General features: G+C 42.4%; 1 protein-coding gene and 1 long non-coding RNA gene across 2 annotated transcripts in view; both read right to left on the reverse strand.

The window, feature by feature from the left end:
* fam20cb (FAM20C golgi associated secretory pathway kinase b) overlaps positions 1-17,430 on the reverse strand; it is a 51,989-nt gene that overhangs the window by 5,647 nt on the left and 28,912 nt on the right. The window contains exon 4 of the mRNA XM_031291217.2: positions 2,255-2,347. Within this exon, the coding sequence (XP_031147077.1) occupies positions 2,255-2,347 (93 nt within the window). The remainder of the gene's footprint in view (positions 1-2,254; positions 2,348-17,430) is intronic.
* LOC116044211 overlaps positions 4,979-17,430 on the reverse strand; it is a 20,837-nt gene continuing 8,385 nt past the window's right edge. The window contains exons 2-3 of the long non-coding RNA XR_004103639.2: positions 10,534-10,536; positions 4,979-5,093 (exon numbers count right to left, since the gene is read on the reverse strand). This is a non-coding gene — a long non-coding RNA (uncharacterized LOC116044211). The remainder of the gene's footprint in view (positions 5,094-10,533; positions 10,537-17,430) is intronic.

Below are 17,430 nucleotides of genomic sequence, written 5' to 3' on the forward strand. Positions count from 1 at the left end.
ACACAGGATGAAGCGCCGCACTGCACCGTCTGGCCTGCTGGGCCTGGGCCTGCTGCCATGCTATAGGGAACAGCTAGGGCTGGCTTCAATTCTATTCATCACTCACACTTTTTCTTCCATCCTTAATAAACCTTATTCCCACAGTGGCCATTTAAAACTTGAGTTATATTCAGGGTGGGACAGAGAGGCCTGCTAAGAGCTGCGCATGAACAACAGTGGGAATCATCATTTCATATACTCCCAGCTGAAAAGAGTATAAGACGCCAGTGGGAATTCAGAGCTATTTCGTTTAATATTTTAAGGTCAGATCAGTCCTTGTATGTCTTTGTATCTGCTGACTGCTTGCTCTTTTTTCCCCACCTAATGCAGCAACACCAAGTGCACATCCCATTTAAATCCAATCACATAATTAATGATGCTTACAGAGGTGTACCCTATATAAGAAAAGACAGTGGCTCTGTGTGTGTGTGATGTGTGCACATGCCGGTGCGAATGCTGCTTTTAAAAGAGCCTGTGTGTGTGTGTGTGTGTGTGTGTGTGTCTGCGGGTCCCCTGGGAGGCAGTGTAGCCTAAGCCTCTGCACCAGCAGCAGCAGCAGCAGCAGCTCTAGCCAGGCTCTAATTTAGAACAGACAAAATAAGGGGAAAAAAATAAAGCACTGCTTTTGGCAAACCCTGCCTGGCTTATATTTAGAATAGGCACAGGGCCTTTCATGCCTTTGGTTTCCTCCTCTTCCCCTTAACCCACACATATGCAGGGAGTGTGTATTTTTCATGTATGTGTGTGTGTGTGTGTGTGTGTGTGTGTGTGTGTGTGTGTGTGTGTGTGTGTGTGTGCATAGAGGAGGACCAGATGTGTAGCAGACTGGTGAAGAAAGCTGCTGCTAATGCAATTGCTGCTGAACTGTGTCATTGTGCCTGAAGGAAAAGCAGATTCAACATCCCTACCCGCTGTGGCCCCAGCGTGTGCGTGCACGTAGATGTGAATGGACACGTGTGTGACCTCGGTATCATCAGCAGTTGCACTACAACACAAGCCCTCTGCTCATAATAACATACATCCAGTGATGTAAGCTCGACTTTAATAGCAACACCGGCGCTAAAACTCATCTCTTTTTCTGGTCGATCAGAGAGCCTCATGAGGTTTTCTCATTTCATTAAAGTCTCGCCGACCGGCTGTAAAGGTTTAGCCTTGTAAAGGCAGTGAAGTCAGAGAGCGTGGTGGTTAGCTAAGCAAGGAGGCTGCAGTCATTGTTCAGTCAGATGCTAGCTGCGGGAGGGCGGCATTCATCCTCTATGACTCATGGCCTCTCTGAGCTCACAGCCTCTACTGTACGGGCTCACACTGCTCGCTGTGTTTGAAAGAGAAGAGTTTCTGAGGGTCAGAAATGGTGAAAAGGAGAAGCACATGTACAAACAAGCGCAGAGTAAATGTGGAGTGCATGGAGGATGTTAATGCACACAAGAGAAATGGGTATGCCTGAAGTCCTGCCTGCATTCACACACATGGATCTGTGTTGCTATACTTAGGGAGGACCTTGCAAACACATTATCTTATCACATTAAAGCTTGACTGTATAACAAAAAGGTACCCAATTCTGCAGGTTTTTGTTCCTCCCGGGTGGTTAATGAGCTAACACGAGGAGAAGCAAATTAGCAATCAGGGAGGAACACAAACCTGCAGGACAGTGGCCCTCAAGGATGGAAAGAAGCACTTGGGCTTGAAGGAGTTAAAGCACATTCAAGAACATCTGATTTTTTTTTTTGGGCCTTTATTTAGTTGAAATGTTTGTAACGTTGGGGCCGTATCTGGACCGGACATCCACTGCTGCCCCTGAGGGTAATGTAGCCACCAGGCTTTGACAAGGAAGAAGAATGTGTGGAATAAAGATTATATCTCTGCTTCTACTGCATCGATTTTGATTCTTAAAAAAAAAAAAAAAAACGTGATTCCAGCAGTGTTATATATTAGTGCAATTCTAAAATACTAATGTTTTAACCAAAAAGCAGCACTGTAGAGGTTTGCTCACCTGAAAAAATGTCTCTGAAATCGATGCAAAACAAAAAAAATTGAAACCCAGAGTAGCCAAGCTCACACTTTTAAAGGGTATTATTGAAATTATTTACAAAATTCTTTACCCCTTCAGCTTGGGGGCACCTTTGGCTACCAGAGAAGACGGGCTGATGACATGGCAACGTGATGTCCCAGATATCATGTACCACACATCCCTGAAACGGGCACAATGTTGACTTACTTGTCCAGATGAAAGGCAGCGATCTCGGCGTTGTGTCTTTCAAAGTCAGAGAAATAGAAGAAGTCTGGTGGGGTCTCCTGCTCCCGGGTCTGCCTGCAGAGGCACAAGGAAACAAAGCATAGCGGTCAGGTTTAACTGTCAGGCAAAGCCGAGGTTTTGACAGTCAGCAATATGCAAAATGTTCTGTGTTAACCTGACAATGCAACATATTAATAGAGCTGATTTTACAGAACAAAGCAGGTAGCAGGTATGCAAGACGACATACTACAGCATATACAGACAGTGTTTGCTGGGTACACATTGATATATAGGTGCATTGGATTTAAACAAATCCATGTCTTCAACACAACTTAAAATTTCCAAAGATGTCTCACTGCAGAGGTGATAAACCACTTCAGCTTTACACCTGTGTACCTAATACTGCGAATAGCGTTTGTGAGCAATAACCGAGACACAATAAACTCGTGTCCTTGCCTCACAAAAAGGCCCTTGTTCAGAGTTACTGTGGGTGTTTTGTGGGGCAACAAGAAGCGGGGACAATCGGAGGTCAGAGACTTCCTCCTGAAGCGCCCACTCCTATACTCTATCTGTACCTATTTCTGTCCAGCTCTGATCCTTAACCAAAAAACTGCTTTCCACACACATTCTGCCTTAAAGCTCTTACTGAAGGGAAAAGAGGCTCTTAAAGGCTTAAATCCCGGAGCTGATGGAGGACGGCCAGGATGGGGCAGGATAGACAGGACATACCGGGGTGAAGAGGCGAAGTCAAAGGAAGTGGAGGTGAGAAGAGTCCCTGAGGTGGTGCAGCGTTTAGAAAATATGTCTTTGATAAAATGCGAGGGCGGCAGTGAATTCTGTCATCAAATTGCTATCTTTGTATATTTGAGTTATTTCTCCTTTTATACACACTGCCTTCTCTTTGCTTTTTTTATTGACAACAGTAAATATTTTCCAGGAAGGCAGCTGAGTGTAATTATTTGGACTGCAGCCTCTGCCATTTCTGCTTCAGCTAGTTGACGGAGGATGAGAAGAATGGAAACTATCTTGGCAACTTCTCATTCTCTCCTTCTCTGTCTATTCCCTCCTGATGCCTCTCTCTGTTTATTTCGCTCAAAAACCCTCTATCTCACCTCCTCTGCTTTTCCGCTCTCCCTCACGCAGAACTGTTTTCTCTGCTTTCCTCTTAATACTTTATATATGGGTGTTTTTCTCTCTCTCTCTCTCTCTCTCTCTCTCTCTCTCTCTCTCTCTCTCCGTTCCATCCGTTGCTCCCTTCCTCAGCTGGCTGGCTGATTGTAACTCCACAGCTGCGTGGCTGACATATGCACCAGTCATTAACTAACCCAACATGGAGCACAGAAACACACTCATCCACTAAAAATTCCCCCAATTTCCTCCTCTCTTTATCTGTATTTCTCTCACCTTTTTCCATCCCCGATCTCCCTGCAAGCATTTGACAGACAGCCACATTTTGACCAAATTTGAATTTGACCAAAGTAAACACAAAATTATATTCTGATGTGGTACATTTTGTGTCTTTTGTGTTATCAGAAAAGTAGTTAGCTCCCATTTTCACAGTAGACTGCTATAATCAGCATCAACATTTAACCTTTTCCTCTTTTTAAAATTTCTAAATCTCAGTCCCGTCACTCCTCTCCTTTCTCCTGCTCATCCCTCACTTCCACACGGTCAGTGGCGGTAAAGTCCGAGCACCGTCTGTTGGTTGTATCGCTCTCTTCTCCTGGATAGCCTTACTTCAGAGACACAGCTCTCCTTCCACATCAAGGAAAAATTATACTGCCTTTGAAAGCAGAGAGAAGTGTCTATTTTACACCAGTGCAGCTCAGGCCCAACAACAGGAACAGTATCATTCAGTCCAGCATGTGAAGTGACTACAACTGTTTAATCGAAGGGGACAGATGTGCTAAGGCAGGGCCTGAAGTTATTTCCTGTCAGAAACAGTATAAGGAAATTAGTCCTGGGCAAATAACGCAGTGAAGCTATTTGGAGACAATAATGATACTGATGAAATACTTGAAAGGTTAAAAACACCATGTTTAAGAAGCTCTTCACTCTCCATTAAAAAAATGTTTTTTGTCCAGTTGAAGATGGCTGGTCTATGGCAACTTAGTTTGACATGTTGGTAAATACACAAATTAGCTTTCTTGCTGAGAGTTACCCGCAATTTCCACCAACTGCGGAACGGCTGCGGATCGGCTGCGCTGCGTGTCGGCTCCGTCTCCGCAGTCCTTCAATACCCACCAGGTCTGGATTTGTTGTGGAACTGCGGCCAGACTGACAGCTGAAGTCACAAGGACCCACGAGGTCTCGCGAATTCACGTATAATCGCGTGATATAACAGGATGTAGTTTATATACACAGAACCACAAAACCAACAACAGTTTGTTTCCATCCAGATGAGTAGAGGGGAAACAACTCTGTGCTGACCTGCAGCGAAATATGATCCGCCGTGAGCACGATGTATTTGATTTTAAATTAACCGGATGTTTTATTTTGTTTCTGCGCTCGACTTCCTGTCTCGCACAATCTGCCCTGTGCTGAATTGCTGCGGAGCTCTGCGGATCGCCGGAGCTGGGACGGATTTGGAACGCAGCTGTTCTGCAGTCGGTGAAAATACACACATTGACTTTAATGGAAACCTATTGACTCCGCCGCCGTTCCGGAGTGGCTCCACAGCCGTTCCGCAGTTGGTGGATACCACTCTCATGTCTGTATGCTAAATATGAAGCAACTGCCAGAAGTGGGTTAGCTTAGCTTAGCATAAAGACTGGAAACAAGGGGAAACAGCTAGCCGGGCTCTGTCCACAGGTAACAAATACTTTAGCACCTCTAAAGCTCACAAATTAACACTTTATATCTTGTTTGTTTAATCTGTACGAAAAGTGAGGTGTAAAAATTACAACTTCTGGGTTCTTTTTATTAAACAGTGTCTTTTTGTGCAAGAGTATCCATTTACTGCAACAACAAACAAAAAAACAGCAACACTGGTGCAGTGGTAATTTAGTCAGTCAAATTGATATCACAAGTATTTGCTTAGCATGCATTTAGTGACACCCTGGATTTACATGAATACAATACAAAAATGATTGTGCTTTCACACAATCATTTTTGTTGTTCAGTGAACATTTTTGCATTAGTACTAACAGCCACAAATCATGACTTTTCTTTTGTTATCCAAGGAACGTTAAGTAAAAACTTCTTATGTTATGTGTTGGACTATTTCTTGGCGAGCGCAGGGACTTTCTTGAGTCTTGCAGTCACCTTGAAGTTGCCAGGCAACCAGTGGAGACTTTTACAGTAATGCATCCCTGTGTTTTGGCCCTATTTGGAACAAGAGCTTTTCTTCCAAATATGGTATGCTCATGAATATTTAGATGAGCTGCACGCTGATTGGTTGAGCGAACCACATACACATACAGCGGAGACGAGACAGCAGGTCTCATATTTCAGACACTGAAATGTTACACATTGTTGCACAATGTGCATACATTTCATTACTAAATTCACTTTTGAGACTTTTAAAGTCTTAAAGTTTTAAAGAAGTAAAGGTCAAATATGGGCAGTTTTACGAAAATTGATGGCTAATTGCAAATTTTGTTCGATTGTGTGTTGGAGTTCATGAGCTCCATGACAGCTACCTTACAAAGCCAACACTTTTGTCCGATTTCAATTCAATGCATTTTTGTGAATTTCAGAGGTCTCGTTAGGAGGAGGCTAGCTAGCTCTCATTGATAGAGCTCCATCCAGCTCACCACGGGCTCTATCAATGAGACTCGCGGACAAGAGGCGTTTATTTCGTGAATTTAGTGATGAAATAGCAGACGAACAATGTATACAATTTCTGAGATCTGCGCGACCTAGAGTCACAAGACAAACTGGTCCCAGATCAGTCAGTGGCCTATGTAAATTTTGGGGCGTTACAAAGATAGAAGATAGAGCCAAATAAGGTAGGAGTTGAGGAGTTGATTTGCTGTTGATAGCTTTGTTGAGATTCGCCCATTTCCAGCAGCAGTTTCAAATTGTGAGATTTGCATGGGAAAGGGGTGTCAATGGGACTTTGAGGTTCTCTGTATGTCCTTTTTACCCACCGAACTGTCATAATTCAACTATGACAAGGTAAACTCGGTTTTGCATTCTATCACCCCTTTAATGACCTTGCTGACCGTACAGGAGCGTCGTCATGGAGATTTCTTGGGGAATAAGCATGAGCAAATATTCTGGTGCAATGATTCATGGCCGTTCAGCCTTAAAGAAATCCAAAAGCATACTTCACATAGCCCTACTACATCGCTGTCTCTATAGGGGAGGACACCACAGTAAGCTGCTTTATTCATGCTGCTATTCTTAAGCTTCAATACGCACCAGAACACAACTCAATGAGGCGTGCATGTTATGTGTCACTGCTTTTCTGTGAGTCAGTAAATGCTAATATGAGTGAAGAGCATGTGAATACAAGCATGCGTTTGCATTTTAGACAAATTTCTTTGCCTGTGGCCCGGCTGCACCGACGCTCTCCTCTCACTGCATGCCAGCCAAGAAGCAGGAAGGCTGGATAATTACCGTGATCCACATCCAATTCAAATGTCAATAAAGTTATTTAGAGCATGGCACGACGCCCCCCCCTAAACTGACGGGGAACTAAAAACTGAGGAAGTGACAAAGGCACTGAGTTAAATGGGGAGGATAGCCAGCGACAGTGAAGAGGACAAACTACAGAAGATGCCTCTTAGTGTTCTTTGAACTAACAAATAAGCAGCTGTTATGCATTTCGTAACATTATGTCTGAATCCTCTAACAGCAGCACCTGTGTTCCAAATCTGAGCGTGTTCTGATCAAGCAAACCATTAGAGGCATGTTGTTGCGAGGAAGCTGTGCCGCCAACGTAAGGCAGGGGGAAACATACATAAATGTATGACCACATTATAAAGACTATAAATGTTTGAGTACACAGTATGCTCAGAGAAAACCGAGAGGAGGGCAAAGATGCTGGTTGCTCAAGAGCTACTCGTCCCTTTCACATTGGACCGCCTGGTCAAGCTTAACCTTTAAAATATTTACAAATCATAGCCGATTTATGCTGAATGATAAGTAGATATCTTGTACCAGGCTGCCAAAAGAAGCATACATTTATTTTCCTCTTCAGCAAGGCATAGTAGAACTGCCAAATGCTGTTACTGTATGTAAGCACAGAAGAAATAGTGTGTTTTTTAGGGTTCGGTAGCGCCACTATAGCCGGCTGTCTACACCGACATCAGATCCTTTATCATCGGCAGTAGGTGAGACGTACTGAGTTGAGCATGCCCAGTGTGACCCTGGCCTTGCTGTAAACACATAGTTTACACTGGGTGGCCAGACAGTTTCTTGGCTCCTCTCCACGCTCCGAGGGGCCCCAGCAGCCATTGGGGCAGCGGAGGTCTAGCAGCGAACTAACAGCAGTGTGAGAATATAAGGGTGAATGAGAGTGCTGCATCTGGAAAATCTACCTGTGAATACAGTGCATAGCTGACCTTTGCAACACCAGCAGAAGAGAGAGAGAGAGAGCGAGAGAGAGAGAGAGAGAGAGAGAGAGAGAGAGAGAGAGAGAGAGAGAGGAAGGAGGGAAAATAAGGAAGAGGCATTTCCTTTTGCTCTGTTATTGACATCAAATAAAAAAAAGGTATTTTTCCTCAAGCTACAAATAAAAATACTCTCCAAATTCACTCTGTCCAAATAAACATCTGGTGTTGGTCACTTTCCTGCCTTCAGTGATGAGTTGGAAGTGAAAGATACTCCTACACAGCAAAGCGGTCTTGTCCCTTTCCATCACAACCATCACAGATCAACTAGGATGGTAAACCTGTAGCATGAGTCTGCTGTGTGCAGTTCAGTGCAGGATTTCTGGGTATCAAAGTTTAGTTACTCCAGCCATTTAGTATTCATTTTTTACAAACCTGGGAGGCTTTAGGCAGATTAAAAAGGTGGTGAAAAATTGTCAAGAGGCACTTCGTATTGATCCGTATTTTGGTCAAGCTCCAAAAAGGCAAGATACTACATTTCCCATAATGCAACAAAATAGCATTTATAAGACTTCCCCTGCCTGGAAAATACCCATGTCTTTCAAACTCCATGTCCGTTTGTTAGCCAGGCTTTCTGTTAAAGATGTGTAGTCTTCAAACCTAAACCCAGATTGCACTGATGATGTCATCAGAGTCATTTTCAGATTTTAGGAAGCTCCTCCAGAGCCACAGAAAAAAAAATGATTCACCTTCTTTTCACAGGCTGCTCAATATTGGTGCTGCTTACAGTAATTTCATCCACGAACATGTGATATTAAAGCGTAGCGACTTGTTCACCTCGCTAGCGGTTTCATGTCATATTATACATATTCAACACAACTCTAAATATGTACAAAATGCTTCTTTAGTTGAGCACTTCTGGATGCTCACATCCCATGTGTCCCAGTGGCTACAAGTTATCCATTATGAAGAATCTAAAAGTTCTAACAGCTCAGCATTACGCATAAAGCATTTCACTGCGAATTCCTTCCACACAACTGAATATTATTTTCATTCTCTTTTCATCTTGTTCACGGTCCAACCTGCTTACTTTTGAATAGTCCTCACTCACGCTCCAGTATCTTTCTCCAGTATTCTGTTTCATATGAGCTGAATTATGGAAACAAGACATCAACATGTTTCCTTTGAATTTACAATAAGAGTGAATATCCAAGGTGATGAATAAAAAAGTATCAGCGTGACAACAGTGTCAACAGTGCAGTTGGGCGAAGCATGGTAGAGAGATTTATCTAGTTTCAAAGTCAAACTGCCAATCGATCACCATAAGCCTATAGCCACAGTACAGGCCACAGCGTGCACACTGGAGGACTAAAAAGATACGCTGTAAAATATAGAAAGACAAGGGCATCTTTCAGCCTCAGCGGGTTCCCACCAAAGGGCTGACTCCACACACTTGTCACACATCATCCGTCAAACCCACGGGCATGGCAAAGAGTGCATGCTCGCACATACACACAAAACTTGCACGGCTATACTCATATACTAATATAGGGTCATACTGTACACACACACACACACACACACACACACACACACACACACACACACACACACGCACACACAAAGCAGTTTGAAATAGTTGTTTAAAACCTCAACAGATTGGTGATGAGCTGCGAGGAGGCAGGTGAGCATTGAATGCATGAGAGGGTAAGATAGCGAATCCCATCCATGGGTCAACAAAAAGAAAAAAAAAAAACGCCACAGGGAGACTGGAGATGAGAGGAGGCGGTGCATTGTTTTATCTCACACATGTGAAGGCTGACCTTTTGAGCATTGACATTTGATAAATTGAAAAAAAAAGCCCTTCACAGCACATGAGACAGGCGTTTTATTTAGGAGTAAGTGATCTGTTGATGGTACATGGAGATGGCGTCTAGTTTTTGACTGTGAAAGGATGGGCACAGAAAGAAAGAAGGAAAAATAAAGCAAGGAAAGTAAGCAGGAAAAAGAAAGAGGGAGATAAGAAAAGAAAGGAAGGAAGAGAAGAAAGAGTGAAAAAGAAAAGAAAGAAGGAAGGAAGAAAGCAAAGATGAAAAAAAGAAAAGAAAGAAGGAAGGAAATACAAAAAGAAAGAAAGAAAGAAAGAAAGAAAGAAATTGAAAGTTTTCTTGTTGGTTATCAGCCAGCTGTTATCTGCTGAGTGAAGGGTTAGTGAAGGCTCCTCCCTGACCACAGCAACATCACAACACTCCATTAAAACCCAAATCATATCCTTTAAATGCTTAATTGATTATTGCCTATTGCAAAGCAATTCTTCATTAGATGCCTACAATAATATATCCTCCAACACTAAACACAACAAATAGTTTAGCTGAGCAATGATGGTTGTTTCAAAGGCTTTTTCAAACCCAAAATTTGAATCTGAAAGAAAAACAAAAAACCTTAAATATTGAAAACATCCGCCTCTGCCTTTAAACTGTAGTGTGCATGCAGCCATAATAGGGAAAAAAAACACTCAAGTATTTTAACTAGCACACAACAAACACCCAGGGGCTCTCAAAACAGCCTTCACACCGTGATCCAGGTGTGTGTGTGTGTGTGTGTGTGTGTGTGTGTGTGTGTGTGTGTGTGTGTGTGTGTGTGTGTGTGTGGTTTGGGTTATGTGTCGCAGTTTCTAAGTAGTGTGATGGCTGTCATAGCTCCCTGGGCAGTGCAGTGCTATGCATCCTCCTCCTCCTTCTCCTCCTCCTTCTCCTCCTTTACTCCCTTACCCCTTCAGATCCCAGGCCTGACATACAGAGAGACAGCTGTTTCCTTCCAGCAAAGTTCTCTCTCTTTCTTTGACACACACATACACACACACACACACACACACACACACACACACACACACACACACACACACACACACACACACACACAGGAAGGTGCATACACACACAAAACACACACACACACACACACACACACACACACACAAACACACAGGTAGGTGCATACACACACACACACACACACACACATTATGGAGAGACAGATTAGGATAGACACAGGAGAGAGCCACAAATAGGAATATATAGACAACACAGACACAGATTCTCACATACACACACTGGCAAGTGATGAAAGTATAGAGAGCTAGGATACTGACAACTACAATAACACACACACACACAACCAAACACACCCGTTGTAAAAACCACCGTTACGGCCTTCTAGAAATTCTCCATGGACAACAGTTATGTATTCATGTTAATTGTACCCTGCTTCTGAGAGCAATTCATGTACATAACCATGATTCACATAAATTGCAATGTGTATGAATAAAGATAATGTCAACATAATGATTTATGCAATGGACAGGATTTTAAAAATAAACTACATCCTTTTTCAAGTTCAGCCTCTGAGTCCTCGGGGGCAGCACCATGTAAATGAAGGCATCCTGAATAAATAGCCAATGCCTTCACAACACAACAGACTTTTTTTTTTTTAATCCAGAGGCACTTCAAAGAGGCATGTGATTCAGTAAAGAATAATTCCTAAATGCAAATCATTAAGCAAAACACAGCTATTAGAGGTTTAGCACGTGGCAAGACTCCATGAAGAGTGTTCAACTAGATTGTTATTGAGAGGCTTTTTAGATGACGGCAAGAGACAAGGGACAGAAAGGTGAAATGTGTGTGCCATTACTCTTTGCATTAATCCTTTATGGAGAGGCACGCCTACATACAAGCATGTAAACACACACACATCCAGCCTCCTCTTCTTCTCCCACTGCCTGAGCTGTTGTCATTCGGCCTGTTAATATCCGTTGCAGATAAACAGGCCACAAAGATCAAATCATCTCAACATCTGAGACAGATATACTGCAGCAGGATGCCTCGTCCAACAGTAAAAGTCCTAATATGGCACCACCTCTCATCTCTGCATCTCTATCTTCCTTATGATCTCTGTAGGAAAAAAAAAAACACATCAACCCCTCTACATCTCGCTGTCTGCTTCTCTCTACGTCTAGATCTACCGCTCAGAAAAAATAGGAGCATGCCAGGCCTGATGCTGTTACTTTCTTTTTGGAATATGTTTTTCGTGGTTTGACTGGGCGGACTGAGCACAGCATCTCTTCTACATGAGAGAAGACAATCAGCGAGGCACTTCCAGGAGTCGTCCTTCCAGTGATGGAATATTTCCTAGGAATTTCCAATCACATTTCATTTCAAATGCATTAAAGCCAGCAGGAAACCAGGAAGTTAATTAAATTGTCTTGGATTAAAACGCAATTACAGTAAGCATTACAAAACGCCTAATGCCATCCCTTTACTTGGGGGGTTGAACAGAGTGAGACATGGATGGATGGATGGATGGATGGATGGATGGATGGATGGATGTTAAAGAGACAAGAACATTTCTCTGCTTAGCCATTCAAATATTTCGGAGTTTCCCACAGGGAGATGAAATCCCATTTTCCATGCACCAAACCAAGAAATGCCACATGAAGGCACGATAAAATGTTCTGAAGATTTAAACTGAGTCTCTTAACCGAAATGTAAACATGCATCATTGGATTCCCATATAAGCCATATAAGAGGACAAGTGAACTGTTTTCTAATCTCCATTTCTAAAGCAGAGGTGGATTACACATGTGTGTGTCTCAGTAAGTGGGAAGGGGAGATGATGAATTTCCCAGAATGGCATAAAAGATGATCCTTAATCTGCACCGTTCATTCAGCTATAAACGAACAGCATCAATGAAGAGCCGCGTGCCACCATCAGAGCTGCTAAGGAGTGCAGCATGCAGGGCTCCACATTGACCAAATAATCACATTATGCTATACAATTGTATGGACTGTGAATGTACCTATAGAGAGCTGAATTATGCCTTTGAAATATGCATTGTGATACATGGGAATAACGTTTGCATCTTAAAATGAGCCAATGGGAGAAAATAAGACAATACAGCAGTTATGGTTTGCACGGTTTGAATAAATCAGAGATTTTTACTGTGATTTAATTTTTGTAGGTGATTTAATTTTCTACAGTGCAGGTTGGTGATTTTCACTCCCAATTCCTTTTAAGGAAACAGTTACAACTGTACTTCTTTTGATTCAGAATTTGAAAAAAAGTATTCATTATTCTGACTGATTAAAATAAGGGTCCAGTTCCCTCGTCTTGAGGTCATCGGATTTTTTGAATGGGTTTTTGGTTAGATGCTTGAAATAAGGTCTGGGGTTAACACAAGCTTTGAAGATTTTCATGTTTTGCTCTACGACATAAAAGACGTAAATACCCCACTCGTGAATTTTTAAGCTTTTAAATGTCTTACAAAAAAAAACTAGTGGCAGAGGTTGTTGGACACATTAAATCATCGTCAGCTTGGTAGTGGTGACGTTGAAGTCATGCGACCATGGTGTAGTTTGTTTATAGCCTAACCTCTGGCGATTGCATTTGCGCTTCAAAAATCATAAGAGTGGTGTTCATTTGTGAAGATTATCTTGCTGAACAAAACGTGTAAGTATCATAAACCTTTTCTGCAAAAATCCAAGTCGATGCTAACGTCCAGGTTGGCTAACGCCCTAGTGGATGAGACTGTAATTGAACTGAAATTAAACAGTTAGCTTAAAGTGATTCATTACTTTTTTCTGCAGTTTGTCACAATAACCACCAACCAAATGTTCCTAAATGATGACTACAATTACAGCTGCAATAACAACAATTTCAGATGACTGATATTGCAGTTGAAAAGTAAGTACAGTAAGTAAGACTGTTGTATAATGCAGACCTTTGGTTAAACAAGATCTCTCTGAGGCAGAAACAATTTGATTGTTTGAGTTCAACCTCAATGGTGGAGAGAAAGCTGCTACCGTGTTATTATAAGGCCTCACTCTCTTGATGAATGCTAGACATGTTTTGATCCGGGTTTTTTATTTGCCATTCAAGCTTGCCAGCTAGCATTCTGTGGTATTGGCTGTGCTCGTTTAGGTTTAACTCAAACACTGAGATTTGCTGCCTTGAGTATTGTTACATTAATTTAAAGTCGGACCTGCTGCCCTAACATTTATATTTTCTAGCGGTAAACAACAAAAGAGTGTCAAACAGCAGCAATGCACAATCATGGTTTACGACAGACAGTGAATGTGTCATCACATTTAATTATCCACAACTGTAATTGCTGCATATTTGACTTTATTGGAAGTGCTTCAAGTGCCAGTTTGTAAAAATAGCCTCCATTCAGAATAAGAATCTCTACTGGATGATTAGGGGACAGGCTGGGCTAAGACTGATTGCTGTGGCCTTTCCAGGGCTATTCTGGCTCTGCTGAGTGTGTGCCTTCCACTCAACATTGATCTATCGACCCACAGTCCAGTAAAACCTCGCTCAGACCAAAAGGTGAATCTCATTTCTAAACACACACACACACAAACACACACACACACACACACACACACACACACACACACACACACACACACACACACTGTCGCAGCCAAGCCCACGCATACACACACAAACACACAGACTAACAAGCATGTTGATTTTTGATGACAAGATTGATGTAGCCTCTCTGAATTCTCCTTGCGTCTACAATAGCCAGCCACTCTTGCTCTCCAGTGCGTGTGTGTGCGTGTGTGTGCGTGCGGTCGTGCATCGTTGAACATGCTTTGTAGGCTTTGTGACGACGTTGCAATCACCTCAATGTAATTGGAATTGAGCAGCTCATCCATGTAACTGTGCGGCTCGGTGGATAGGTAGGGTTAGAAAAAAACGATTGCTATTGTATGTTATAATGAGATGCAGGTTAACGGCTCGGGGTTAAAGGTCAGATATAGAACACGTCAACACAATAATGGGAAAAAATATCTGGATGACCAAAATGCACTGCTGCTTTCAGAAACTTTCTTTTCTGTCCCTCATCTTGTAAGAAAAACACTCTATCTTTATACTTGTGCTATTTGGGCGTTGATATATTCTATCAAGATGTATGTCTGAATAATTGAAAAGATTCTCATTAAAGGTCCAATGTGTGGGAATTTCTCCCATCCAGCGCTGAGATCATAGATCGCAATCAACTCTCTCGCGCCACGCAGTTCAAAGTACGTATTACAGCTACGGTAGCCTTCATGCTTTTTTCTGATGACGCCGGTCTCTTACTCTTTTCAATATTCTTTTTTTGGGCTGAAATTTGGATTTTGAATACGTGTGGTCCTCCATGTTTCCTTCTTCAAACTCGCCGGGGCCGGGAAGCGACGATACCCATTAGTAGCACCTGTGAGTTTATCATGTGACAGTGAAAACACAAAAGGCGAAGCAGTATGTCCTGTATGTCCCTTACCGGCTAACGTATTTCAAGATGGCACATGAATATGGAGCATCTACCCCAGTTCATGCAAATGCAAATGTAAAATTTCAAGCCAATAGGAATACTTGGAATTGACGGTGGTGGTACATTTTCATGAAAAAGGACAGGTTTGTGAATACAGATTTTGATAATGAACAACTAAACACGTTACACACTGGACCTTTAAGAAGCTTAAACCTTAAAAGAGAGCCCCACTGAGAGCTTTCCTCACTTTGTGTAAACGGCCTGCTGTGTTCAACTACACTGCAATTTTATCCACCATATGAGCTCACTCACCTACACTGACTCTCCAGCGTGCAACAACAAAAAGTGTATGGCCCTGGCTTTGATGTAACTACATACAGGGCTGCTGCTTTACAGCTCTGTCATGGCCTTTCTCTCGCTTTATGTCTTCATTTCACCTTTTCTCCCCCCCCGTGTCCTTGTCTTAATTGTTCAGTTATCCTGCATTTTATGCCAAATATAATCTCACAATTCCCTTTTTCTTATAAAAACAGAGTAACACATTAACATATTTTGGAGGGCTCATCTTCAACTCTGGGGCGTATACATAGCTTTATCCAATCAAATGTGATGTTGGCGACTAATATAGCACATCATTGTATAGCATATAGCTTGCATATGTTTGGATCCCAGTCAAACATTTTTTCATTACCAAAGAATGTGGTTGCGGTCTAATTAAATGCATTTGTCCATGCTAAATGAGAATGTATCTCACTAATCGCTAAGCCACGCGTACTTTTGAGCAACCCAATCAAATCTGAGGAAGGAAATCCTTCTGATAATTATATACAGTACGTCACATATATCATTAAAGGTAGAGAAGCTCTAGCTTCCGCCTCACTGAGACTTTAAAAGCTCCTACATTATTTGTCCATTTTAGAGGTGATTTTGTTCTAGCCAACTGCAAGAGCATGGGTGAAATTTGGCGAACAATTTGAGAGATCTGAACTGCACAGTATGTTTTTTGTAGTGTCTACATGTTTAATTTTCACATCTCTAATATAGGACCTATTAACAACCACTCATACAGCCCTATCTACTGTACTGTACCTGAGAAGCTACTTTGGTAAGCAGATCATGAATGAAAAGCTATATGACAAATAATAAATACATAGAGCTGAAACGATTAATCGATCAGTCAGTCGGTCGACAGAAGATGAATCAGTCATTTTGATGGTTCCAGCTTCTTAAATGTTAGAATGTGTGGCATTCGAATGTCGTATAATATAGTAAGCTGAATATATTTGGACTGTTGTTTAGACACCTGGTGACATCACCTTCTAGGAAATTGCACTTACACTCACACACAGGCTACATTTACATTGCTACAATTTGGTTTAAAAAGAAATATCTTTTGCTACGTTTGAACCTCGCATTCACACTGTTCTGGCGTTTCATGGTCCCTAAACTGGAGAAATTTGAAAACACTTCCGACCCTGTTTGAGTTTGGAATCTCCGGGGTTGTGTTGCAGTCTCAACGGCCGCAAATGGAGACCTTTGGCAACACCGACACTGACGCCAATGTTTGGCCGCCTTATTGGGTCATGACGTCGCGTTCTCTGAGACTAAGCTACTAACGTTACCATGGCAACTACCAGCAACGGGCGTATGTATGCTGCCTTCTGTTTAGCCTATAGCACGCGCATGCCCAGTATACCAGAATGTTCATGTGATATGTGGTTTGGGCGTGATAGTTCTTCTACTGGAGCTAAAAACACTTCGGAGTTCGCTTTTGGCTCAAAACTCTGCTTGAAAACCAAAACGTTGCAATGTCAATGTAGCCACAGACTTTTTTGATATTGCTGGCATCACATGAAACATAACATAAAATCATTTCAAGCAAACACAGCAGAGAAAAGGAAAAACTCTTCGACATAAACAGAGAAGCACCTGAGATGAAACCTAAACCAATTGCCTTTTTTTTCCCTCCCTCCCTGAACAACAATTACGGCTAATTATCAGCTGCTCTGCCCTCCTCAGCTCCTGCCCTTAGCACTCAAAGCACGTAGCACACATCCATCCGCTCATGTCTCAGGCTATTCTTCTTCTATCTCCCTCTCCTTCTGCACACACAGCCCTCATCTGCCTGTAACCAAAACAGCACAGGAGGATGCCGGGGTGTTGCTGGGCCTGATGGGACAGTTCTGCTGCTTTTCATTATTCATGCCCGGCCCTCCTCCTCGTCGCACTCTCTTCGTTCTTACCTCAATCCCCTCATCCGCCCTTGTGGTCTTGCAGCGTGCAATGGATTTATTAGGAGGCATTACCAAGAAGGCCTGGCGTTAACCGTTCTTACATTCTGA

Source organism: Sander lucioperca, chromosome 22, assembly GCF_008315115.2.
Source record: "Sander lucioperca isolate FBNREF2018 chromosome 22, SLUC_FBN_1.2, whole genome shotgun sequence".
Taxonomy (NCBI): domain Eukaryota; kingdom Metazoa; phylum Chordata; class Actinopteri; order Perciformes; family Percidae; genus Sander; species Sander lucioperca.